The 26,979-nt window shown below is 43.0% G+C and overlaps 2 protein-coding genes across 3 annotated transcripts in view; one reads left to right on the forward strand and one right to left on the reverse strand.

Moving 5' to 3' along the window:
- The window catches only part of Rtn4ip1 (reticulon 4 interacting protein 1), a 48,560-nt gene extending 48,118 nt beyond the window's left edge, over positions 1-442 (reverse strand). The window contains exon 1 of one of the 2 annotated variants that reach the window (XM_034524236.2): positions 302-442. The gene's annotated coding sequence lies outside the window, so the exon portion shown is untranslated. Of the gene's footprint in view, positions 1-175 lie in introns of both variants that reach the window. The other variant, XM_076917065.1, reaches the window with a different exon arrangement.
- Positions 395-26,646, forward strand: Qrsl1 (glutaminyl-tRNA amidotransferase subunit QRSL1). Its single transcript, XM_034524235.2, has 11 exons — positions 395-531; positions 6,862-7,021; positions 7,594-7,692; positions 8,367-8,463; positions 15,088-15,255; positions 18,756-18,931; positions 19,016-19,128; positions 21,267-21,459; positions 21,957-22,074; positions 24,000-24,205; positions 26,120-26,646. The coding sequence occupies exons 1-11, from the start codon at positions 508-510 to the stop codon at positions 26,338-26,340; spliced, it is 1,575 nt and encodes a 524-aa protein (XP_034380126.1). The 5' UTR covers positions 395-507; the 3' UTR covers positions 26,341-26,646.
- Positions 26,647-26,979: the final 333 nt, after the last annotated feature.

A 26,979-nucleotide genomic window follows, 5' to 3' on the forward strand; every position in this document is an offset into this window, starting at 1 on the left:
CATTTCAATTTAGCCAAATTCTGCCAAACCTACTGGTCAATTAAGGGAGGAGGAGCTTTCAGAAACAAACTCAACCTAAAGCAGCAACGGGAGAAAATAGAATTGCTACTGTGCTCCCCACATCAGAAACGTCCCAGTTGGCGCCCAGTCAGTACTCTGGCCTTTCCTTCCTTACGCTCTCCTTCCTTCCCCTTGAGTTAAAAAGCAAGCAAGCAGGGAGCCCTCAGTGGAACGAGCAACAGCGCTTGTAACCCGGAGGACAGGGGGATTCCCGATGCGACCCCAGCCACGGTCTCCTTGCCTGTCCGCGCGCGTCTCCTGCCGCAGCCGGCGAGCCAATCGTGTGCAGAGATCATTTCCGCCGCCGGGAACTCAACCAATCCGGGCGCTCGTTGTTGAAGAGTCGCGTGAGGATCCAAGATGTCTGCGCCCATGTAACGCCGGTGGCAGACGTTGATTCCTTCCCCCGCTCCAGGACCCTGTGGTACCGGGCTGACTCCGAGGACTATGCTGGGCCGGACTCTCCGAGAAGTGAGTGGACTTGGCCAGGAGGGAACCAGGGAGGGCGGAGACACTGGAGGACTCGGAAGTTCAAGGTCGCCCCAGGTCACCCCGCACGGCAAGCCCCGCCTGGCCGCCTACATTCCTGCGTGGGAAGTGGGATTCGAACCTAGGTTCTTAACATACACGCTCTATCAATTCCCGTGACGTCAGGAGAAATGTTTGAACCCTCCAGCCGTGGAGTGGAATTACATCCCTCCCGCGCGATTTGGGAAAGGTTTCTCGGACAAGCCATTTCAGTCCTGTCGCCGCTCGCATAGGGACGGGGCTATATGCAGCATGCAAATTTCAAACGAAAAAGAAAATTGGTGGCTTTAAAAAAAAAAAAAAAATTTAAAAAACGGCCGAACAACTAGGATTTCTACCACATCATGTTTAAACCGCTACTTAAGCTGTAGGTCGCAACTCCAAGTGTAGGAGAAAATTTGACAGCAGTTGAAAAGAGGAAAGGGTAGTGTTTCTGAGAGACAGTGGGCAAAGTTCATTCAAAATCAAACGCGTTGTGAATTCAAGGTGTTTCTGACAGCACCCAGCGTTGCTCCCTCACGACTTCTCTGCAGCAAGGTTCAGAGCAGTATATGTGCACTGCCCAGCAAATGCTGTCCGAAACATCTCCACTCAGAATCAGGGTTAGGGTTAGGGTTTAACGTATGAACAACTTTTCTAAACGCGTAGAAACATCATCGTTTTATTGCAGAAAGCAAAGCCTTCTAATATTTCCCTAAATCATTCCTCAGCTTTTCATACCGTAAGTGTGAAATTCGTGTATCTCTGGGTTTTACTCCATTAAGGTGCTTGATTCTAAAAATGGCTATTTGAGTTTTTGACTTGAGTTTCATTCAAACTCAAGTCATTAAATAAGTCTTGGCGTGAGAGATTATTCAGCTTTTTCCAGTATGGCTCTAAACATGCTCCCACCATTTCGTACAACATATTTATGCAAAGTGGTATCCTTAGCACTGATATAGCAAATCAAAATATTGGTGAACTGAAAAAAAAAAAATGAAAAACATTGCATCAACCGGCAGCCATTGTTTAATTCTTTATTTAAAATTAAGTAGTATTATTGGTATTATTGGTATGCAGATTTGCTTTTATCTTTAATAGTAAAATTAAGTATACCAAAGAATTTTGTAAATATCTATTTATTTACTGTATATGGATATTTTGGCTGCATGTATGTCTGCACACCAGAAGAATGTATCAGATCCCATACCACTAAAGTCTAGATGGTTGAGAGCTGCCTTATGAGGACTGGAAATTGAACTCAGGACCTCTGGAACAGCAGTCAGTGCTCTTAGCTGCTGAGGCACTACTCTAGCCTCCAAAGAACTGTTTTAAAATCAAATTCTTAATGCCTTGTATAACTACTTCGTATCTCAGTATGCAAAGCATACTGCAAAGCATGTCTGGCAGAAAAAGATTGTGAGTGGAAGAAGCTTAAGAAGGCCTGCCCAGGCTCTTAGCTGTGAGTTCCTTCTGGAGGGCTCTTCCAAAAGCCCAGAACTTGCTAAACAAAGCAGAGGTGCCACTGCCCAAGCCCGGAACAAAACCAGGGAGCATACCTGTTACCCATGGGTCTGTACACTGTCCTTCACTCACTCTGTCCATCAACTCACTAAGCCCTATAGGGACAGTTTGTTACTGTCCCTGCCTAATTCTTAGTCTTGCTTTAATATGGCTCACCTGCCTTGGTTTGGAGCCAAACTCTCTCAAGCTTTACAGCAGTCTGCTTGTCTGCTCAGAATCACCTGGGGCCATAGTTAAAACTTCAGCTGGTTCCCCCTCTAGACTCAATTAGAGAGATCTGTGTGATTAAAGCCCAGAGTATGTGGCTTAATGGGGTCACTGGGTAGATCCTGGTAACTTAGTACTGAGTGCTTGTCCCTACCTACCGCTTCCCTTTCCCTTTGGTGTCTCCATTTGAGAAGTCTCTTCTTTCTCAGCTGGAACCATTTCAGTGATATATAGATATTAAGTTAACATATATGTCTATATACCTATATATGCACATGTACATTAAATTAACATGTGTATATACATATATGTGTGTATGTGTATATAAACATATATTCTAATATATATTATATTTGTAATATATAACAATATATGTAAGAAAGGTGACATGTTAATTTAATATATATAAATGTTAATTTATATATAAAATTACAATTACTGTACATTGTATGTGAGATATATATAAGATCCTACACTGTATGTAGCATATCAGATGTAGCCAAGTTGACAAATGGGAATGGCGTCACACTGTTAATGAAAAATCAAATTGGTTCTTTTTTTTTTTTTTTTTTTTTTTTTGTAGAATCTTGTTATATAGCCCAGGCTAGCCTTATTAAATTTGTTCTCTAAAAGGAGTGGGGAAATCCACTTCCTCACGGTTGTGATGTGGGATTGTGGGGAACCAGGGCGGATATCATCCTTGCAGCCATCTTGAGCCATATACCCTGACAAGAGATTTGATTACAATAGCCTACAACAGCTGAGCACACTCTGATAACATCTTGCTTTAGATACCCAGGATATCTTTAGATACCCTTGGGTGTGTGAGATTAAAGGTGTGTGACTTAAGGGCGTGACTTAGAGATCAGATTTAGAGACAAGACCTAAGGGTGTGACTCAGAGGCGTGGCTTAGAAGTGAGACATAAAAGGCGAGAGGCAGACAGAAGAATTTATTATCAGTACAACTTACAGTATAACTTGGAGTAGGAATTAGACACTCGGAAGAGTACAACTTGGAGTTAATTATTAGGCATTAGGCACTTAGCACTTGGAAGAAGAAACTTGGAACTTGGAGGCACTAGGAACTAAAGACTAGGAACTCAAGACCTGGGACTTGGAGAGAAGAAGGGAGACTGAAGAATAAATGGGATTGAATCACACTCTGTCTGGTCTCCATCCTTCGAGTCTGTCCTTACTCTCTCTCTCTTGTTGAACCCTGACCCTCCAACCAGAGCTGCTTTTGGCAGTGCGGGTTCCAACATTGACAGAACGGTCTGAGACATTTTGGCCCCCAAACGTGGGGTAGTGCAGTTCTCAACATTTCTGGCCCCCAAGTGTGGGGCAGCTCGGGCCGTAATATGGGATGGCTAGAACTAAGATTTGGGAGACTTTAGGTTATGGAAAATGCTACAACAAAGTAAGGTCGGAATGGAGAGGCCAGCTAGTATCCTACATGAGCTTGAGGGGGAGTTTTGGTTGATTTTATTTGTTTGGAGACAGAATCTCCTGTAGCCCAGGCTGGTCCCATACTTACTCTCTAATTGAGATTGTCCATAAATTCCTGATACTCTTGCTCGCACCTCTCAGTGCTGGGATTGCGGACATGAGCCATCAACTAGCTATGAGCTTGAAGTGGACCAGGATGACCACAGGATGACCACAGCGGCAATAGCCACAAAGGTGTAGTGAACTAGGTGCTAAAACCACCACAGTGAAAGGCGGTGCCAGACCGACTGGAGCCTCACGGGAGGAAAAGGGGACTCGCTCTGAGAAGACGTGCTGCAGATGACCTGGGGTTTTTGAGAGAAGGGAAAAGAGACAAGGAAGACGAAGATGCCCACCCCTCCTTCCCCATGGACTCTAGTACAGGATAGATAGGTCTGAGCAAAACCAGGAAGCCCACTGACCATTAGCAGGGACATTCCAGGAGAGAACACTTTGTAGTGAAAATGTTTTAAGTTATATTTAGATACGACACAGCCGTTCTGTCCCGGGAGGGCTGTCCAATTTGCATCTCATACTCCGTGCCTAGGCCACTCCATCTAATTAGCATATGTGTCTCATTTCTCTTTCCAATTCCCTTACTGATTTCTCAAATTGAGAGTCCCTAAAAATGGCCCTAAGGCAGGGCAGCACTACTGCAGGTAAGTGGCCTGGGCTCTGGCCAGTGCACTGAGTCACGTTCCCCATGCCAGTCATTAAGTCAGCCAGCCAGCCAAGGGAGGCACGATCCTCACGGGTGCAGCTTTGCCTTGGGATGGTTTATTTGTCTCATTAGTGCATGAACAGTTAGGCATTGTTAACTTTCCTGGACAAATGAAGAAACTGATCTCGCTGAGGTTGAGTGTGTGCTTGTGCTAGGACTTCTCTGCCCTCTGTCCATAGCTGTGGGTACACTGTTGTCTTCCCTGCCTTCTCTCCATAGCTGTGGGTACACTGTTGTCTTCCCTGCCCTCTCTCCATAGCTGTGGGTACACTGTTGTCTTCCCTGCCCTCTCTCCATAGCTGTGGGTACACTGTTGTCTTCCCTGCCCTCTCTCCATAGCTGTGGGTACACTGTTGTCTTCCCTGCCTTCTCTCCATAGTTGTGGGTACACTGTTGTCTTCCCTGCCCTCTGTCCATAGCTGTGGGTACACTGTTGTCTTCCCTGCCCTCTCTCCATAGTTGTGGGTACACTGTTGTCTTCTGTTGTTCCCCAGCTCCTTCTGAAGCATTACAGCTACTATACAGCATGCCACAGACATCTCTTGTCGCTGTGTTTCCTCCTTCAGGTATGCCTAACTGCCCATCCCATCCCAGGACCTCTCTTGCAGCCTCCCTGTGAAAGGCCTTTCATGAGCATCAGAGGCCTCTCCAAAACCTTTCTGTATATCATACTGCTCTCGAAACTCTCAGCCCCAAGAATGCCTTTGCTTTGATAGTATGTTTAGAAGTCAAAAGTAGATCATTTGTGGACTCTTCCCCAAACTGCAAACACCTTTAGCTTTATACTCCTAAAACATGAGGACACAGCCAGCAGGGGGACAGACTGCCACAGGAGCAGACATGGAAGTGGTAAGGAGAGTATATTAGGAAGTCACCCTATCCTGTGCTGTTGTGTGGCTTTGGACAAATGACAGCCTCTGAGCTTCAGTTTCTTCATTTGCCCAAGAAAGGTAATAATGTGTAACTGTCGGTGAATTAATGAGACAAACCAACAGTACCTGGCGCTTGGTAAATACTCACTCAGTGTTGCTCCTTTCCAGACCTTGGCCCTGAGCGCGCATAACAGGTGGGTAATGAAGGTGTCTTTGCATATTGCTTGCAAAGAAAGCTTGGTGTCATCTTTGATTTATTACTTATCCTTTTCTGACCAGCAGGTACCTATTACTACTTCCAGAAGCTCATGCCACATAATGCAGATAATACAGATAATGCAGATAATACTCCTTTCCTCCCAGGGTTCACTGCTGACCAGTAGGTACTGGTCACTGCTCTGTTTTTTGTTTTGTTTTAGGGGGGTTTGGGTTGGTTTAGGGTTTTTGTTGTTGTTGTGTGGTTTTGGTTTTGGTTTTGTTTTTTTGGGGGGTTTTGGTTTCATTTTGTTTTGTTTCGTTTTGTTTTGTTTATCAAGACAGAGTTTCTCTGTGTAGCCCAGGCTGTACTCACCCCTTAGTAGACCAGCCTGGCCTTGAACTCACAGAGATAGACCTGCCTCTGTTTCCCAAGAACTGGGATTAAAGTCGTGCACCAACATGCCCAGCTTTCTCGTGCATTTCTTAAATGTGTGATTTTATTATTTTTAAATGCGTGTATGTGTGTGTGCACATGCATGCATGCATGAACATGTCTATTTGCATCTTTATGTGGGTATGTTCATGTGGTTGCAGGTGCTTGGGGAACAGAGGCATTGGCTTCCCCTGACTTGGAGTTACAGGTGGTTGTGAGCCGTGCGATAAGGGTGCTGGGAACCAAACAAGTCATTTGCAAGAGCGGTATGAGCTCTTAATTGTTGGGCTGTCTCTGCAACTCTACTTCTCGTGTGTTTTAGCCCTCTGTCCACCAGCCTTCTTAATTCATAAAAAAAGACAGGAAGTCAATACTATGTGTGTATGTATATCATAAGGATACATTTTTTTCTGAACACCTGGTGTCTCTTATCTGAAGTCCCCAGTAGATATAAAGTCTGATTCAGTGACATAAAGTTCTGCTGCTTTTTTACTGAGTACTCCTTGGGTTACAGAAGCTACTCCCTGAACCTGCTCTCCCCACCCATCCTGTACTCAGGCTGCCCTCAGCTGCTTCAGGTCTGCATGTGCTCGCCCAGGCCTTACATAGGAACAAAAGTAGTGGAGGAAGGGGAAGATTGCTCCCCACCCTTCCCATCTTCGCTGCTCAGTGCCGCCCTCTGCTTACGCCCTGTCCGGGTGTAGGCTGTGCATGGTCTCTAGAACTTGAACCCAAGCCTCACCTCTACATTCTGTCTATTACTTACAGCTCCCTTGATACAAGATTTGGACTTTTACAGAGTTGGACTTTGTACAGGATCTGTAAAGGCATTTTTGTATTGTCTATACTGTAGGTTTCTGCAGCACTGAAGCAGGGCCAGGTTACACCAACAGAGCTCTGCAAGAGATGTCTCGCCCTCATCAAGAAAACCAAGTATCTAAATGCTTACATTACTGTCTCAGAAGAAGTGGCTTTAAAGCAAGCTGAAGAATCAGAGAAAAGATACAAGCAAGGTGAATGTAAATTATGTCCAACTGTATTTCATTGATCTGTCTCAAGAGGAGGTGTGACTTTCAGTAATTAAAGCTTTAAACTTAAAACAATTCCCCCTTGGTTAAAGAACTTGTCCTGAACTGTTTAGTGTAAATGCTATATAGTGCCTGTCTGCAATAATTTCCAGTGTAAACTTCATTTCTGAAGTTTCATTCCAAAAAATGTATATTATTCTTCTGGCATTCTCTTGCTCTGCGTGAGTGTGTGTGTGAATTTATGTGTGTGTTTGTTTGTGTGTGTGTCCATTTATGTGTGTGTTTGTGTATTTATGTGTGTGTGTGTTTGGGTATGTGTGTGTTTATGTGTGTATGTGTTTGTTTATGTGTGTGCTTATGTGTGTGTGGTGCCCTGGTGGGTCACTCTCCACCTGGCCAGTAACCCAGAGTAACCATGCTGTCCTCAGCCCTCCAGCACTGCAGTTACAGACAGGCGTGTGTCATGTGGCCATGCTGGATCTCATCGCAGGGCATGTTGTGCTAAGATCTGACATACTGAGCCATCTTTCCATCCCGCTCGTGGCTTTTAAATGCAGGTCAGTCTCTTGGAGATTTAGATGGAATCCCTGTTGCTGTAAAGGACAACTTCAGCACGTCTGGCATTGAGACAACATGTGCATCGAATATGTTAAAAGGTAAAGTCTAACTGATCACAGCAGTAATACTTTATGAACATGGGTGCTTTCCACACTTCAAGATAAAGCACTGACACTTCAGGGTAAACTGAGCTTAATTACAACTGTGGGAATACTGAGAATAGACTGTTGCCTCTTCGCTGCTTGCTCACTCCATACGGAATCGTGAGGCAGTGGCAGCCCCATCGGTGAGTACACTGATGAGGTTTAGGAGCTTTTCAGGAGGACTTGGTCCTGGCAGCCATTATTCCTCCTGTGGACACTGAGAAGCCATCAGCATCTGCCCACCATCTCTCAGAGCTGTGTGGTAATCCGTAGTTTTATTCTTTAACTTAGCAGGCTGAAAACAAAAATGTTTACCAAAATATTTGGATCCTAATAGGACAAATAAGTAGAGAAAGAAAAGGTCCTCAGACTGCTGCCCAGCAAAAGTGACGTCCTATGAGTCCTCTTTCACAGATGGGCCACAATGTGGTTCAGAGTATGGGCTAGAGGGGTTTTGTTTGTTTCAGTCTGTAGGAGGTGGTGGCGGCGGTTGGTGGTGGTGGTGGTAGAGGTGGACCTGCTGTTTAAACTAGGAATAGCTTACGATCCAATAGTAATTGCTTAATTAAAGCTTAGAATCATGCTTCCTATTCGTCGTTTCTCTCGTGTAATCAAACACTATTCTTTAGGTTACATACCACCTTACAATGCTACGGTAGTTCAGAAGTTGTTGGACCAGGGAGCTCTACTCATGGGGAAAACAAATTTAGATGAGTTTGCCATGGGGTAAGTAAACGAAATTTTCCTCTTTATTTAACGTCAATGCCCTAATTTCATTGCATGTAGACACCTAAAGGTAGCAAGGTTACTTCCTGAGAATTCTTTTTGAAATGTTTACTTGAATTATTTTGCTTCACTGTGTGTCTATGTAAGTGAATGGCACATGAGCAGATAGATACCAGTGGAGGCCAGCAGAGGTCAACACGGCTCCACAGGCCCTCAGCTGCTAAGCCAGGCCTCCAGCCTGATAGCAGTCCTAGTCCCTGTAGGAAACTGTGTTCAGCCATCTAACAAAATGCAGATACATTGTTTGGGCTTTAGAATGTATTTCCCTGGTGAATAGTGACACCGAGTGCCTTGTCACATGCTTATTTAGCCATTTGAGACTCTTCAGTGAAGTATTTGTCCCAGTCTTTTGTAAAGTAGCTTATTTAATGAGTTAGAAAAATTCTGAGTCCAAGTCTGTCATCAGATCGAGTTTGTAAATCTGTTCTCAGCCTTTGGTTTATCTTTTCATTCTCTGTCTGTAGTAGTTGCTTTTTGCTTTGCTGTAACACACATAACTGACCCCACAGAAAAAGAGGCTTCTGCGTTTTACAGTTCAGGAGCGCTCCTGGCAGGAAAGACGTAGTGATGGGAACGTGAGGCTCTGGTCACATGGGCTATGCAGTCAGGAAGCAGAGAGCAGTGAACACTGCTGCTCAGCCAGCTTTCTCTTTACTTAGTCGGAGCCCCTGGCCCATGGCATGGTTCCAGAACGTGCTGCCCACAGTTAGCGTCTTCCCACCTCTGTCAACCCAGTCTAGACTCTCTGAGAGGCACCCCAGAGGCTTGTTTCCTAGGTGAAACAAAGAATGATACCCTGGACTCAAATAGTATGTAAAAGCAGAGAGTGTTATATTCTGCAGATGGAGACCTCAAAGTGAGCTCACAGACCTGATTCAAAGCACATTAGGGGAGAGGTAGGTAACCTCTGTCGTGGCTTGCTGGGGAAGTCTGGAAACTGCTGATGACCCATTGTCCTTGCCTCAGGCCAAGTGTTAGGGCAGCTTCTGAGGCCTGGACTTGCCTGGACTTGCCTAGGTCTTGGAAACAGAGATGTAGGCGGAGTCTCCTGGACTGCCAGTGTGGAGCCTGTCGTGGAGTCAGCCTGTCTCATTAACCCTGATTTTATCAAGTTGATAATCAGTGTTGCCTATCATACATACACACTGTGCTTTCCAAAGAGTAGAAAGTCTTAATTTTGATAAAGTCCATCTCATCGTTTTTTTTCTTTCATGATTCATGCTTTCATGATGATTCTAGTAATCCTGAACCAAACCAAAATGGCAGGGTCTTCTCCCAGTTTTATAGAGTTAGCCCTTCTGCTTAGGGATGCCACCCATGTTGTTGAAGGTTTTGGTATAAGGTGTGAATAAAGTCCAGGTCTTTCTTACTTATCCTGGCACTGTTTAAACAAGACAAGCTTGTCCTTGTTCTCTGCAAACACACACAAGTAGGCCTGTGTCGGGATCTGGTCTTGACACTGGCTTAAGAGCCTCTCACTGTGCTCCTTTGTAAATCACTGAACACACTGCAGCCCTGTTTTCCATGTGAGTTTTAGAAGCAGTGTCTTTTGAACTGGGCAACTGTCTGTGTCTTCTAATTCACAAATATCATGAGTATGTGCTAATTGAGATTTTTGTTTATTTTTTAAGATTTTTCCAATGTAAACCTTTTATAGAGCTTACGTGATTTATGTTAATTACAATTATTAATTTATTTTGAGGAACTGGCCATGCACTGGTAGAGTTCACACGACAGCTCTGGGTGTCCGAGCTTCTCTTCTAGCACATGGGTGACTCATGGATAACCACCGAGCCACAGTCCAGCTCATGACTTACTTTATGCTTCAGTTTATCCGTTCCTAATTATTTATAGCAAATGCATAAAAATATAATTGGTTTTTCTCTATTGACCTATCTCATCCACTTGTACAAGTTCATTTGTTAGTTCGAATTGATCGTTATAGATTCTTTGGAATATTTTGTGTAGATAGCAGATACAGTTTTTTATTTTTTATTATCTACACTTTGCCTTATTGAACCACTTAAGATCATCAATGCAGTGTTGAAGACAAAGTGTAACGAGGAAGGTAGAGAGATGGCTCAGCACTGGAGTGCCTGTGCAGTGCTTACGCTCCTGCAGAGGTTCTGAGTTCAGTTCCCAGCAGCCACACCGAGTAAGTAACTCAGGAGCACCTGTAGCTCCAGCTTCAGATGATCAAGCACCCACTCCAGCCTCTGCTCATCTGCACTCATGTGCACAGACATAAGTATATATACAGATAACTAAGATGTGCAGGGAGGGGCAGATGTACAGGAGATAGCCTTGTCTTGTTCCTGATACTTGCCAGGGTTGGGGGATAGTCAGTCAGTCACCAAAAGTACTTTAGATTTTTCCCACTGTATAATTCTTTGCACATGTATAGTATTTGTTTCATAATTATTATATACTAGAAAGTCAGTGTTCCAGTCGTACTCGCAATCATGATCTCTCTGAGTACCCACAGGTACGTGTGTAATGAACTCATCCATGAAAGGAAACGTCAGCGTGGATCTTTAGGATATTGTCTTTTCTCAGCTGATCAAAATTGACATGGCCAAAGAGGAAAAAGTACACACTGTGTCTCCAGCATGATTCTTTGAGGACATGCCATTACCTGTGATAGGCAGCTGGAAAATCATAACCCACAACTAGCAACAAGGAAGTCTGTACCAAGTCTAATCAGGAAACATTCTATTGAAATTATTTCATAAAAACAGAAAGATGGCCAGGCAGAGGTGGCACACGCCTTTAATCCCAGCACTTGGGAGGCAGAGGTAGGCGGATTTCTGAGTTCGAGGCCAGCCTGGTCTACAGAGTGAGTTCCAGGACAGCCAGGCATATACAGAGAAACCCTGTCTGGAAAACAAAGCAAAACAAACAAACAAACAAACAAAACAGAAAGATGTATGAAAGTGTTCCACAGTGTGAGGTCAAAGAATGTAAGGACTAAAATGATAAAATTTAGAAATTTCTTATGTAAAATATATAAAGTTTAGTTGATGTGTTGGTGCACTCCTTTAATCTCAGCACTCAGGAGGCAGAGGCAGGTGGATCCCTGTGAGTTCAAGGCCAGCTTGGTCTACAGAGTAAATTCCAGGACAGCCAGGGATATATCTGTCTGTCTGTCTGTCTGTCTGTCTGTCTATCTATCTATCTATCTATCTATCTATCTATCTACACACACACATATATATACACACACACATGGAGAGAGAGATTGATAAATTTATATCATATATATGAATGTGTGTGTGTATACTTTTACTCAACAAGCCATTCCCTTCTTGATTTTTTTAAGGTACAATACATGGCTTTGCCTGAGATGACACATTTGGGATACAGGTGGCACAGGCTTTCATGAAGTGGAGGGTGACTTCACCACACTATTTTCCTGTGTTCAAACTGTGTGGCCACACTCCTCTGTCCCAAATTCCTGAGCACACAGGCTCTTCCAAGAATCAAGCCAGACTCTCTGCCTGGACTTGGGTTGGGAATGTTTGGTCCATCCCTAACTCCCACCTCTGGCCAGATAGTTTTAATGAGTTGGTGCCTGCTAAGTCAGTGCTTTTCAGTTTCTGTCACATAGTAGGGATGTGATACATTTTTATTCAATATATGACTGACTGCCCTACTATGTGGGAGAAATGAGAACATTCAAATGAAATAATGCCCAACTGCATGAGTCATGCTTTGGAGCCCAAGCTAATTCTTGTCTCTAGGAAGCAGTGTTCCACAGTGCTCCAACTGTGCTCCACAGTGTTCCACCGTGCTCCACTGTGCTCCACAGTGCTCCAGCTGTGTTCCACAGTGTTCCACCGTGCTCCACTGTGCTCCACAGTGCTCCAGCTGTGCTCCACAGTGTTCCACCGCGCTCCACTGTGCTCCACTGTGTTCCACCGTGCTCCACTGTGCTCCACAGTGCTCCAGCTGTGCTCCACAGTGTTCCACCGTGCTCCACTGTGCTCCACAGTGCTCCAACTGTGCTCCACAGTGCTCCAGCTGTGCTCCACAGTGTTCCACCGTGCTCCACTGTGCTCCACAGTGCTCCAGCTGTGTTCCACAGTGTTCCACAGTGCTCCAACTGTGCTCCACAGTGCTCCAACTGTGCTCCACAGTACTCCAGCTGTGTTCCACAGTGCTCCACCATGCTCCACTGTGCTCCAACTGTGCTCCAACTGTGCTCCAACTGTGTTCCACAGTGCTCCAGCTATGCTTCTCATTCCTAGACAGTGCTTCTTATTGATGGACACTAGAGTTTCTTAACTCTGAGAATTTCTTACGCTGTACTTCAGTCATATTCATGCCCCATTCCTCCCCCTAAAACCTCTTAGGTCAAAATATACCCTACTTTCTTCCCTACCCCAGCTTCCTTTCTTTTTTTTTTTTTTCTCTTTAATTAGCCATTGAGTCCAGTTTTAGCTGCTGATACTTCTGAGAGTGAGGCCATCTATTGGAGCATGGTGGATAGACATGCCAGGGACCAAACTTTAAGCATTTTCTTTTAAGCTGTATTATTATGTATTCGTATGCTATATGTCTGGGGGGTATCCATGGAGCCCAGAAGAGGAGGTTGGATCTCCTAGAGCTGGAGTTACAGGTGCTTAGGAGATGCTGGTATGGATGCTGGGACTGAGCACTCGTCCTCGGGAAGAGTAGGCAGCACGCTGAACCACTGAGCCATTCTTACAGTTCTATGGGGTTTTTTAAATGGGCAAATATTTAAATAGGCATTTCATCAAAGATGATATATGATTAACATAAATGCATGAAAAATACTGTCATTAATTATCAAGGAAATGAACTTTACAAGCACAGTAAGATGTATACATATATCAGGATGCTTAAACACTGATAGTGTGGAGAGAGACTGTGTATCTTACATGTTGCAGGTCAGGAATGCATATATACAGCTTGTGGGAAGCAGAGGGCTCTAGCACAGGCTGGCCTCAGGCTCACTGCCTTTCTGGTTCAGCCTCTCAGTGTTAGGACAGCAGGTGTGCACCATTGTACCCGGTCACTAGTTTCTTATGGCTCGACCTTTGCATACCATGTGGCCCAGTGCATTCCATCTACATATTTATCCACAAGGTAGGACGTCTATTTGTACACAGTGCTGGACAAGACCTTTCAGAACAATCTGTGATGGCTTTGTCTGGAACCCAAACTGGAAATAACCCGTTGTCTTTTGTTGCTAAAGGATGGAGGTCAGTTAGGACTACATAGCAAGACCTAATTTAAAAATAAATTAATAAATAAAAGAGAAAGGGTACCATGGCGAATATAATCTAAACACATTATGGACATGTATGAAGAGTGGATGTCATAAAGAAACCCACTGTTACATATAACTAGCATAATCTAATAGAAACACTGAAAGAGAACAGAGAGAGAGAGAACTAAATCCAAGAACTAATTCTGAACTTAATCCCAGAAGCACATAAACTGCTGTAAAGCATTAAACCAGCCGCCAGAATTGCATAACATTGGTATTAATTTTGTAGTATTGGTAAATATACTGTGACTGTATAACTGAATGTTTTTATTCTTAGGAATTTCATGCTAAATACATCCTTAAATATTTAGATAAAAAGACCATGATATGTATAACTTAGGCGGTTCAGGAAAAAAATGTGTCTGACTAGATATATGACACAACATGAAAGCAGCGAAGCAGACGTTACCAAGAGATGCAGCAAAGTAAAGTGCTTTCTGTAGTTTCTCAATTCATCTTGAGAATAAAACTTCAGATATTTAGAAAGTAAGTTAATTACGTTCCATTTTGTGGTTGTTCCTTATCTCACCCTCTCTCTGTGATATGTGTGCATGGTAATGGAGGCACCCTTGCACCACACGCAGAGGCGTATTAGATGTCTTTCTCTAGCATACTCAGTCGTAATGCCTTGAGACTGGGTCTTTAGTAAACTCGAGTGTGTCCTTTAGACTAGGCTGGTGGTCAACAAGGTCCTGGGATCTGCCTGTCTGTGCCCACCCTGCCCAAAATGCTGAGCTGGCAGGCATAAGGCCATGTCTGGCTTTCTTATGTGTGTGTTAGGAATTCAAATCAAGGTCGCATGTTTGCACAGCAAGTGCTCTCACACACTGAGCCAGCTCCTCATCCCTGGGTCTTGGTTTTTGATTTTTAAGACAGGTTTTCCTCCAACCCAGGCCTGCGTGGAATTCATAGAAATCTTTCTGTCTCAGCCAACTGAATGCCAAGATTGAAGGTGTGAGCAACCACACTCAATGATGCTTTTCTTCAAACTTCTGACTAAGTGGGAGATTCCTCTGAACAATGTGTGTGAATCTTTTCAACTGACAGGGCTTATCAACTCACAAGGGAAGTCATCGTTAACTGATTTGGATAATGAGCTGGGGTATATCTTCCCTTAGCTAGTACGTTTCCACAGACGTACTCCCGTGCCACACCCCTTAGCTGCGTGTGAGCTGTCTCAGCTTCTCCGACTCATAAGGAAAGTCCCATGAGTATCCCTGGGGACAGAAAATGAAGTTGTTCTAAGGCACTGCTTTGCTTCTCCATCTCAGATCTGGAAGCACAGATGGCGTGTTTGGACCAGTTAGAAACCCCTGGACTTATTCAAAGCAGTACAGAGAGAGAAGCCGGCAGGATGCACATGAGGACTTCCACTGGCTGATAACTGGAGGAAGCTCTGGCGGCAGCGCGGCAGCCGTGGCAGCGTTCACCTGCTTTGCGTAAGATGCTTTCTGTCTGTGCCTTAAGCCCTGCCCAGATGCACATGGTCAAACTACATGCAAAGCCCAGTGGCGCAGGAACCCAGACCCTGATGTGAGCTTTGTACATTAAAACTTAACTTAAAATGACATTTGAAAAGTTCTCCTGTAATCTCTGGTTATTTTAAAACATGGCTTTATGGATCTTCCCAAACAAAACATTGGACATGAGTTTATTCTGGCACCATGCAATTGCTGACTGCTTTAGTTTATTGCTGCTGAGCTGATCATGATGATTTACCCTTCAGAAAATCTCTAAAAGGAAAAAAAAATCCCCTAGTAGTATGTGAATCAATAAGATATTTAGAATAGTTTCCATAAATCTGCAACTGACAGTGTCTTACCAAGCAGAGCTTTTCAGCTGACTTAGGAGCCAATTATCTGTTATGCATTGATAAGAACCCACCAGCCATGTTTTAAGTCCCAGTTTTAAAGGCATCTCTTCTTCTCAAGAGAGCCAGTGTCTGAAGTGTGGTCCCACTTACAGCCCGGGTTGACCTGCCTCACTGTGTACCCAAAAGTAGCCTCAAACGTCTGGTTCCAGTTCCTGAGTGCCGAGGTCATAGGCATGTGTCTGGCCTGTCAAACATTTCTTAACCACCTAGAGAATAGTAAATAAATATTTATTTATGAGTCTCAATTTAAGTAAGTTCAACACGTTTCCTCAGTAATATAATATTTATGTATTTTCCCTCTTTTTAATTATCCACTGAAGCTACACCTTTCACAGGCATTGCAACCAATAATTTATTTACATATTTTAGAACTGGAGCTGTCAGCTCCTCAGAGCTTCGTTCCTTCATATTCCTGAAGTCTTGTTAAGAAGAAAAGCTATTTCGTTTATCTTTGGACTGTTAGAGCCCTGCATTAATATTAATGAGCGTCTGACACATTAGAAGTGCGGGATCAAGTGCATGTTTCCCGCCTTCATCAGCCCACTTAGTATATATCTTCTCAGAGTAGACTCTGAGAAGATGGCGTTTTGACACATAATTCCTATGGAAATGTAGGCTTTACTTTTACACAGCCGTCAGTGAATGCTAATAAGAGATGGTATCTTTTTAAAATTATGAAAGCAACAGACTGATTTTGTAGCTTAAATGGGCCTGGTGAGATTGCATTTTCTGTGAGCACAAGTGGTATGTTATTGTTAGGAACATCACTTGTCCAAAGCTTTCCTTTCAATATAACAGCAGATTATTCATATCTATACATACATATATGTATGTATATGTCTGTATGTATACATATACATAATCAGTAGAAACACCAACCAAAAGTAACTTCTGATTGAGTGTATCCAAACTGAAGGATGCTTCTGTCTCCCTTAATTGATTTATTTGTTCTACTGCAGCTTTTTACTTAAGAAGGTTCTTAGAGTATTACTGAGCCACATGTAGAATGCGACAGAGCACTGTATAGGGATATGGGAAGTTGTCCAAGGTGCATGAGGTTAAACAAGTTAAGGACAGGACTTATAGCTCCTGCTAAGAGGAGTCCTCACTAGGGCATGATGTCAGGCGTGTATGGGGCGTCTGGATGAGAGCATGGAGCAGGGCTCTTACAGGTGCTACAATAAGACAATTTTTACTTCTATATCATAATTGTATGATACTTTGAATGTTGCATTAGCATGTACTATACAACAGCTTTCTGTTTAAATAATTATTTACATTTTCAGTTGTTGTAACCTTAATTTTTTTCAATCATTATTTTAAATGATGATTCTTAAACATTTTAGCTCCCTTTTAGCCCACCACCCACCAGAGGTAGTGGAAAAGAAAGGATATGGGGAAGTGGACCTGTTTAGAAAGGTTCTTTGGAGCAATTCCTGTCTGTCTTGTCTAGAAATCGGCAGCTCAGTTCACAGGTCAGCAGCAGCAGCAGCTCGATCCACTTCACGGATACACCAGCAGTGCAGTTCAGTAGAGTTGGGATAGCAGACAGGAATCAGCAATGGTGACACTACCTAGCAGAGACAGCCAGGCCCCTCTCAGCAAAGCAAAGATCAGCGAAGACTGGAGACCCACAAGTGTTGTACAGCTGGCTGTCCCAGCAAGCCAAGCTCTGTCTGCGTCACTCTGTCGAGTCCTATTTATAATTATTGCCACTTTAAGTTATGATAAAATAAGCATATGTAATTTTACAAATAATGTAAAAATATATTTTTTCTCATCTTGGAAAACTGAAACTCAGCCCACGTTATGCCCACCCCAGCCCCCAGACTCCAGCAACCTCCCCCTGCTGTCTCTCTGGACCTGGCTGTTCTGGGTCCCTCCTGCATGTGCTTCCTACATTCATCATCTTGTGACTGACTTGCTTCATGCAGCATGACGTCCTTCAGGGTACTCTACTCGTTTTCTTGATTTTAGTCTTTGTTGTTGCCTTTTGTTTTGGAATCAGAATAGCACATATCCTCTGGGTGCCTAGGCTGTGAGAGGGCCATTCACTTGGTTGGATAATGAAAAGCTTTTCAAAGTGAACATCTAACAAGTACATCTTTTTCAACGAGATTGACCAAAATTTTAAAATCTCCATGATGCTGCTGAGACATTAAACCACAGCTCACTACAAGTAAATACACAATTGTCCTGAGCTACAAGTATTTTCATTATACATGTTAAGAATTTATGGGCTGGAGAGATGGCTCAGTGGTTAAAGAGCACTGGTTGCTCTTCCAAAGGTTCTGAGTTCAATTCCCAGCAACCACATGGTGGCTCACAACCATCTGTAATGGAATCTGATTCCCTCTCTTGGTGTGTCTGAAGACAGTATACTCATATACATTAAATAAATAAATAAATAAATAAATCTTTTTTTAGAAAAGAGTTTCTAATAACAAACAGACCTTTTGTTCATTAACCCTGCTACTTAGAAGACAGCCACTTGAAAGCAGTCAAACATGAGCAGAGATTTGTGGGTAATGCTGTTTATCAGCAAAGGTTCACTCGAGGCTGTCACGCCAGACGAGAACAACATCCCTGCCTATGTAGATGACAGTACATCTCTAGCCGTAACTCCAAGTGCGTGAGCAGAGATGTGGCGTCTGGGTTTCTGGGGATGGTCTTTGGGAAAGCATACTGCCTGTTGTTACTTATTTTTCAATATTTACATGTACTGTCAATTTTTATGATTTTAATGGCAGCAAGAGGTGATTATTAACAAACAAACAGGGATGGAAACTTAGGATAACTTAATGCTCTCAACAAATAAACAAGCATATTTTTAAAAAGAATTGAAAGGCTGGGCAGCAGTACATGCCTATGCTTCAGCACTAAGGAGGCAGAGTCTGCCGAAATGCAAGCAGTGTTTGTTGTGAGTCTTTGTGCTTTTCTATACTATGTGAATCCTTTGAGCTGAGCGTAGATTACTCCATGTGATTAAGTACACTTTTACATGGTAGATTCCAAATGCAGTCAAAGAATGGCAGTTCTCTTAAACGAATTCTCTTTGAATTCCAGGGCTTTGGGATCGGACACTGGCGGATCCACCAGGAACCCTGCTGCCCATTGTGGGGTTGTTGGTTTCAAACCAAGCTATGGCTTAGTTTCCCGACACGGCCTTATTCCCCTAGTGAATTCCATGGATGTGCCAGGAATCTTCACCAGATGTGTGGATGACACAGCAATTATGTTAGGTATTTCTGCGGTTGCATATTATTTGAAAGCCTCACTGTAAAACAATCTATCTGTCTGTCATACATGAGGGTTTCTCCTTTCAGGTGCACTGGCTGGACATGACCCCAAAGATTCCACCACAGTAAAAGACCCTGTTAAGCCAGCCATGATTCCCAGTGTGATGGATGTGAGCAGACTCTGTATAGGAATTCCAAAGGTAACTAACTGCCTTCTGTTACTTTACTGAAAAGCTGGCAAGTCAAATGCAGAGTGCAGGAGGCAGCCTGGTGGGTTTGAATCTCTAGACCACTACCTTTACAGGCCTCGAGAACTTAAGCCTGTGACTAAGCCAGCCCAGTGTCTCCACTTGTGAAGTGAGGATGATAAAATCCAGATCCTGAGAATTGTGAGGATTAAATCTGATTATCCTATAAAACAATAAAACCTTCCTTGTTTATAAAACCTTCCTTGGGAAGAAATAGACACTGTTTTAGGTTTTGTAGATCATAGATCTGGGCTTTTTAACTCTGCCATTATAGTGAAAAAGCAGCCATAGGCAATTTCTTTATTTACATAAAGCAATATGTCTGTATACCTATAAAATTTTATTTTCAGAAGTGGATAAACTATAACGTTTTGCCTGTGATCACAGTTTACATGGGCATACCTTCTTCAATAAGGCCCCATTAAATGTTATTGCATTTATTTTTATTATTGCTATTTATGCTTGCTACAATAGCAATTCATAATTTATACATGTAAGTAATAAATTACTGATACTTTAAAGTTAAAAAATCAAACCTATGTGTCTGTCTATGCATGTTTTGTGGGATTTTTATTTAAATTTTTATTTATTAGAAAAACAACTGTACATGGGTATTCTGCCTGAATGTCTATTTGTACCATGTATGGACCTGGGGCCTTTGGAAACCATGAGAGGGCATCAGATGCCCTGGAGCTGAAGCTAGAGATGGTTGTGAGCTGTCTGACAAGGGTGTTGGGAGTTAAATTCACATCCTTTGGAAGAGCATCTGGTACTCTTAACTGCTGAGCCATATTTCCAGTCCTTTTTATTATCTTAAGTCATATGAGATGTATGTGTCTGCATGTGGGTAAATATTCATGACGTCAGATTCCTGAAGCTGGAGTCACAGGTGCTGGTGAGCCATATGATGTAGGTTCTAGGGACCAAGCTCAAGTACTCTGAACTGCTGACCCCAGACTGTCAACGCAGGTACCCTCCTGCCTCTGTCCAGGTGCTGAAATTATAGGTGCGTACCACCTTAGCCAATTACATACCTGATAATATATTAATTTGAAATATTTGAAATATTTTAGAAATCCTTTAGAAAAATAAATTACCCTGCATAATATTGTTGTACTACTGGCTGGGTTTGTGTGTCAACTTGACACAGGTTAAGCGTCACAGAGAAAGGAGCCTCCCTTGAGGAAATGCCTCCATGAGATCCAGATGTAAGGCATTTTCTAAATTAGTGGTCAAGGGTGGGAAGGCCCATGGTTAGTGGTGCCATCCCTGGGCTGGTAGTCTTGGGTTTTATAAGAAAGCAAGCTGAGCAAGACAGAGGAAACAAGCCAGTAAGTAACATCCTTCCATGGCCTCTGCATCAGCTCCTGCTTCCTGACCTGCTGGAGTTCCTATCCTGACTTCCTTTGGTGATGAACAGCAATGTGGAAGTGTAAGCTGAATAAACCCTTTTCTCCCCAACTTGCTTCTTGGTCATGGTGTTTTGTGCAGGAATACAAACCCTGACTAAAACAAACGTGGTTTTTTAATTTTGGCACTGGTGATATTTTATTCTAGAAAGTTCTGTGGTGGAAAACCATCTCTAGCATCACAGAATGTTTAATGGCATCCCTGGCCTCCACCCCTGTGCCACAGCACCCCTCACCACTCAGCTCTACAGCCAACGCATCCACAGACATTATCAGATGACAGCCTACTGAGAGAATGGCTGCTTTTAAAAAGAAAGTCATCAAGATGAATTTTCTTTAACCTGGAATTTAAGTAGGAATGCAACTTCAGCCCCCTATTTTCAATACTTTCCATCTGTAAAATGTAATGGGGTGTGGAAAGCATAAGGTAAGAGAACCTCTGGAAACCTCAGCAGAGCATTTGATGAATAGTGAACACGGCAGATAGTCTCCATCTGATCACCAGGCTTCACAGTTACATCAGGCTGATGCTGTTCAGCATGTGTTCGCATGCCACCAGCATTTCTACTCCCGTCTCTCTAGGTACCTACCAGCTGTATTATCGGTTTTAGTGGATTGCCAAATACAGATGTTCCCAAGTCCATATAGACTTTCCAGCTTCTGTGTTTTGTTTTCTCTAAGGAATATCTAGTACCAGAATTGTCAAGTGAAGTACGGTCTCTCTGGTCCCAAGCTGCTGACCTCTTTGAGTCTGAAGGAGCCAAAGTGATTGAGGTGTCTCTGCCACACACCTGCTACTCAATTGTCTGCTACCATGTCCTGTGCACATCAGAAGTAGCATCGAACATGGCGAGATTCGATGGGCTACAGTACGGTAATATGGCTGCCTTGCTGTTGCTAAAGATACCTCAGACATTTGAAAGATTCACACACTAGTTATTATATGATTCAGGAAAGTAAAATCAGTAAATCAATTTTTTTTCCTCTGTTATTTTTAGTATTGAACTTAGAGTTTTCAACATAACTCTTTTTTATGTTGGTTTCTCTGGACTGAAGGAAAAATCTTGAAGGGATTGTCTCCATGTGCCCAGCACGTGTGGTATAGTGTCTGTCAAGGTGGAGCTCAATTAAAGTGTGCATGGATGCAGGGCAGACAGGCAGACAGACGGATGGACAGACGAACAACATAAAGTTCTTCCATGGCTATTCTTTTCTCTCCATGGCTAGTCCTCATAACTAAGTGGTCAGTCAGTCACAAAACAAATACAGAAGAACTTGGGCAGGAAAGCTCTCTAAGATCCATGTTGTTCATAGTACTATTTTACCGCTAAGCCTTTCCTTCCTTCTCAAGTGATGTTTACCTCTGCTCAGGTCACAGGTCTGGTGTGGATGTGTCTACTGAAGCCATGTATGCGGCAACCAGACAGGAAGGGTTCAATGATGTGGTGAGAGGACGAATTCTCTCAGGAAACTTTTTCTTATTAAAAGAGTAAGACAATTGCTTTTAGAATCTTTGCTTTTCTTAAAACCTTAAAATTGTCATATCTAGTATTTACTAGCTCAATTAGTAGACTGCTTGCCTAGATGTCTGAGGCCCCAGGTCTGATGCCCAATGTCAGCATAGTGAGTTCCAGGCTAACCTTGGATGTGAAATCCTATTAGCAAAAGAAAGCAACAGCGACAGGAGAGAATAAGGAGCTGGAAAGACAGTTCAGGGGTAAGGAGTTCTTGCTCTGTAGTCACAGGGACCAGCGTTCAACCTCAGCTCCTGCTTAGCACACTGGGCACCCAGTTCGTGCCTGTAACCCCAGATCTGACGGGTAGAGACAGGAGGATCACTGGGATTGCAGGGAAAGTCCACATCACAAAGGAGTAGATGGGCAGTAGTAGGCCACTGTGTCTCTGCAGCCATTGGTCAGATGGTGCAGGAAGACTACATGATGTCCATAGGGTTAAAAAAAAGAAAAGAAAAATCACGTGTGTTATCTTCTTATATTTGGTTCTCAGTGGGACTGGGGTTGTCATGCCCAGTTTTACACTTGAGGAGTGTAAGGTGCTAACCAGCTTTGGGAGCAGCTAGGGAGTTTTCTTCTCCCCTCTCTCTGTGTTACCGACGCATGGTTGCATCTGTGTGTGCCCTCCCCTAGTCTGCTAATAGTGTTTAAGCACCCTTCCTTTAATTTTATCTCTGCCCTCCTAGACTGCTCATAAGATGCAAAAGTGTAGCACTTGGTGCTTCCCTTGCTTCTCTTGATGGAACCAGCTTTCCAGGACTGTTCCCTACTGTCTAACGCAGTCATCATTACACTGGAGGTGAACTGAGACTTAGTCCAGACAGATATGAGATCAGTTAGTTATTGTTACACTGTAGATCAGACAGATGTGAGACCGGTTAGCTATTATCATTACACTGTAGGTGAACTGAGACATAGTCCAGACAGATGTGAGATCAGTTAGTTATTGTTACACTGTAGATCAGACAGATGTGAGACTGGTTAGTTATCATTATACTGTAGATCAGACAGATGTGAGACCAGTTAGTTATCATCGTTACACTGTAGATAGACTGAGACATTGTGATAGAAAATTGCAAAAGCCTTTGTGACCCAAGTTTTATCTATTGTACCTAGAAAGTAACTTCATCACCAGTATCTCACCCCAAAATAAATGTTTTGGTTTAGTGGTATCCCAAATGGACAGTATTATTTTGTGGTTTTCTGGTAGAATTGCATCTAGTAATGAATTCTATGAATAAATTCCAGTGATAAACTTTTAGAATAACAGTACAATTGAACAAAATTCATCCTTATATATTATTAGCAATCAGCTGGGCCTGGTGGCACATGCCTTTGATACTAGCATTTAGGAGGCAGAGTCAGGCAGAACCCTGAGTTCAAGGCCAGCTTGGTCTGTAGAGTTCTAGGAAGCCAAGGCTCCACAGAGAAACTCTGTCTTAAAAAAAACAAAATAAAAGAATCTTAGTGGTATGCTGCCAGATGTGGTGGCCAGGTCTTTTAATATCTCGTGTCTGCATAGTGAGTTCCAGGCCAACCATGCTATATAGTGATACCCAGTCTCACAAACTAAAACACTTGATTGACCAACAAGATGTAAACTTGCTTACCACCAAGCATGACTGATGACCTGAATATAATTCCTGAGGTGACATTGTGGAAGGAGGGAGGTCACTCTGGCTGCTTGTCCTCAAACTTCTGCTTAGCCCCTCTGTCCCTCCCTCCCCAAAACAGTGAATAAATAAATAATAATAATAGTCTCGGTGGTCCCTGATTGTAAAGCTGAGGACCCAATGGCTCTTTAATAACCCTAATGTAAGAGAATTGCCACTAAAAAACAAACAAAACAAAAGGCCAGAAACCAAGGAAGTCTTTAAGATATCTGTGTGTTTTTCCACAGAAATTATGAGAATTATTTCGTCAAGGCACAGAAAGTGAGGCGTCTCATTGTGAAGGATTTTGTGAATGTTTTTGAGTCCGGGGTAGATGTCCTGCTAACCCCCACCACCCTGACTGAGGCAGTGCCGTACCTGGAGTTCATCAAAGAAGACAACAGGACACGCAGTGCCCAGGATGACATTTTCACACAAGCTGTCAATATGGCAGGTGAGGATTCCCGAAGAATGTTGTGATGTTGTGGTTCTCTCCACAGTTTTAGACAGACTCCCTGGTCTTCAATTCAGGTTCTAGCAGGCTTGTTTCCTAAAAGCTGCACCCTCCCCTTCTGGAGCAGCTGAGGGGGTGATTTGTGTATCCTGTGTGTGCATGTTGAATATGCACATTTTCTTTTTCTTTTTTCTTTTTTTTTTTTTTTGGTTTTTTGGTTTTTTTCGAGACAGGGTTTCTCTGTGTAGCCCTGGCTGTCCTGGAACTCACTCTGTAGACCAGGCTGGCCTCGAACTCAGAAATCCTCCTGCCCTCAGAAATCCTCCTGCCTCTGCCTCCCAAGTGCTGGGATTAAAGGCATGCGCCACCACCGCCCGGCGCACATTTTCTTAACCAGTATGCAATTGTTTTATTTTCAAAATACTCAAACTGCTGGCGTTCAATCTCCACAAACACCATACAAACACCAGTCTCACTAAACGAGAATAGTTTATTGAATGCACACCCCAAGACAGAACATTCAGGACCACAGAAAGGACTCGAGAGCCTAATTGTGGTGCCAGTCTGTTCTCAGGGCAGGCTTACGAAGGGAAAACCCACAATGAGCTCATTTGCAGGTGCAGGAAGTGCTGCCCAGTGGTCGGCTCTGACTGAAGTTATTTTAGACATAACAGTTCATGTTGACCTTTAACTTGATATGTCTTATGTAGCTTGTGGAATTCCTTAAGATTAACAAACCTCAGAGCATAGAGAACACAACAGGGGATATGGTCAGCATGACCCTGCTCTGAGTTATTTTTCTGAGTTAGTGACTGACAGGCACATCACAGCGACGATAGGAAAAGGCTGGCAGGCATGGATCAAAATGACTATAGCGATTCTTAGGGCAGGAGAGATCTCCACAAAACATATAAAAATTAAAGCATAAGTAATGATTACTGTGTGTGCCCTTACCTACATCCATCCTTATTAATGTCCTGCTTCGACTTTCTTCTGCTTTTCTACACATGCTCCACCCACCACCCCACCTAACACACACTATATTTTGATGTCTCATCTGAAAAAAAAAAAAAAAAAAACTTGTAGACATGACATTTTACAGCTGTGTAATTTAGCACAAATCTGAGAATACTCTGATTCCTGAACACAGTTTCATTGTCACATCTGAGAAGACTAGTATGAGTCCACTTCTGTTAACTCTACTTGTTTTCTGTTTTTACTGTTTGTTCCTGAAGGACCTAGATTTTCCTTTTGTTACTCCCTTCATGTTTCAAACGTTCTTTTAGGGTAGTGATAGGTTATTTCTTCACCATCGAAATGAACCGATTCGAGCCAGATTAGATTATATGAAAGGCAGGTTTATTGGGAAGCTGCTCTCTGGAAGGAGGCTGGGGATGTAGCTGTGGGAAAGTGGAGGTGGGGAGGTGAAGGAGAGAAGGGAGCTTGTGCAGACAGATGAGAGACAGGCGGGGGGTGGGGCATAGTAGAAGACTGCTCGAATAAATGACAGTAAAGTTGCAAGTTGAAATCTAATTCAGCCATAAAGAAGAAATGGGGGTCTCTGTGAACTGACACTCAGTGATTCCGTACAAATTATTGTATGGACAAACTATGCGGCAAAAGTACAAAGATATAGTTATCATAATTTGGAGGGCTTAGAGGTGGTTTACTTTTCTTTGCTTTTTTTTTTTTTTTTTTTTTTTTTTTTAATTTTCTTTCTTTTTTTCCTTTTTCTTTTTCAGACAGGATTTATCTGCATATCCCTGGCTGTTCATAGAACTCACTATGTAGACCAGGCTGGCCTCAAACTTGGAGATACACCTGGCTATCATAGTTTATTTTAAGCCTTATTCTATCTTTGTTTTCAAGCATGGAAAAGGAGGATTCAACTGATGGCATCTTTCTCTCCCTCAGGCTTGCCAGCAGTGAGTGTCCCTGTGGCCCTCTCAAACCAAGGGTTGCCAATAGGACTGCAGTTAATTGGACGTGCATTTTGTGACCAGCAACTTCTGACAGTTGCCAAGTGGCTTGAAAAACAAGTACAGTTTCCTGTTATTCAACTGCAAGACCTCATGGATGATGGCTCGTTGGTTCTTGAAAATGGAAAAATAACTTCTGCTTCTCTAACCCAGTGATGATCAAAATACCATGCAGTTGGCTGATGGTCGGATGCTGGGGATCCATGGCTGGGCCTCAGGCTTGCTAGGCAATCTCTCTGCCACTGGACTGAATCTCCACCTCTGTATCATGCTGTTAAAATGACTCTAAGAAGTTCTATTCTCTAGAGTGTCAGTGATCTCATTCAGCCCTGTGATTAGGGTCACTGTTATCCCCGTCTGTCCCAGGAATCATTTCTTCAAATCCCTGTGATGCTGTTAATTGTAATATTCTATATATTATATAATTGTAATATTCTATATTAAAGTGTTCTATAAATTCAAGTACTGAATTTTACTATAACACAAAAATACAAGTTCCTAAAATCAATGCATTCTAATTTTCATTTAAAAGAACAAATTACAGTAGAACTAAGTTTAGTAATAAAGTCTCAAAATGTGTACTTCTTTATAACCAAGTAACTGACAGGCAGTTCCTCCTATTGTAGAGGCTGCCTCAGACCCATGCAAGGCTGGGCAGCTCCTCAGCAGGCACCAGACTCCTTTTGTTTGTGAAAACAGAGTTTAAAATGACTGAACTTCCCTCTTCCCTCTCCTGGGTAAATGTTTGCTTCACTTCTCCCAGAGTTAAGGCCTCAAAGCCAGGACTGTGTCACA

The sequence above is a fragment of the Arvicanthis niloticus genome, chromosome 20 (genome assembly GCF_011762505.2).
Source record: "Arvicanthis niloticus isolate mArvNil1 chromosome 20, mArvNil1.pat.X, whole genome shotgun sequence".
In the NCBI taxonomy this organism is placed as follows: domain Eukaryota; kingdom Metazoa; phylum Chordata; class Mammalia; order Rodentia; family Muridae; genus Arvicanthis; species Arvicanthis niloticus.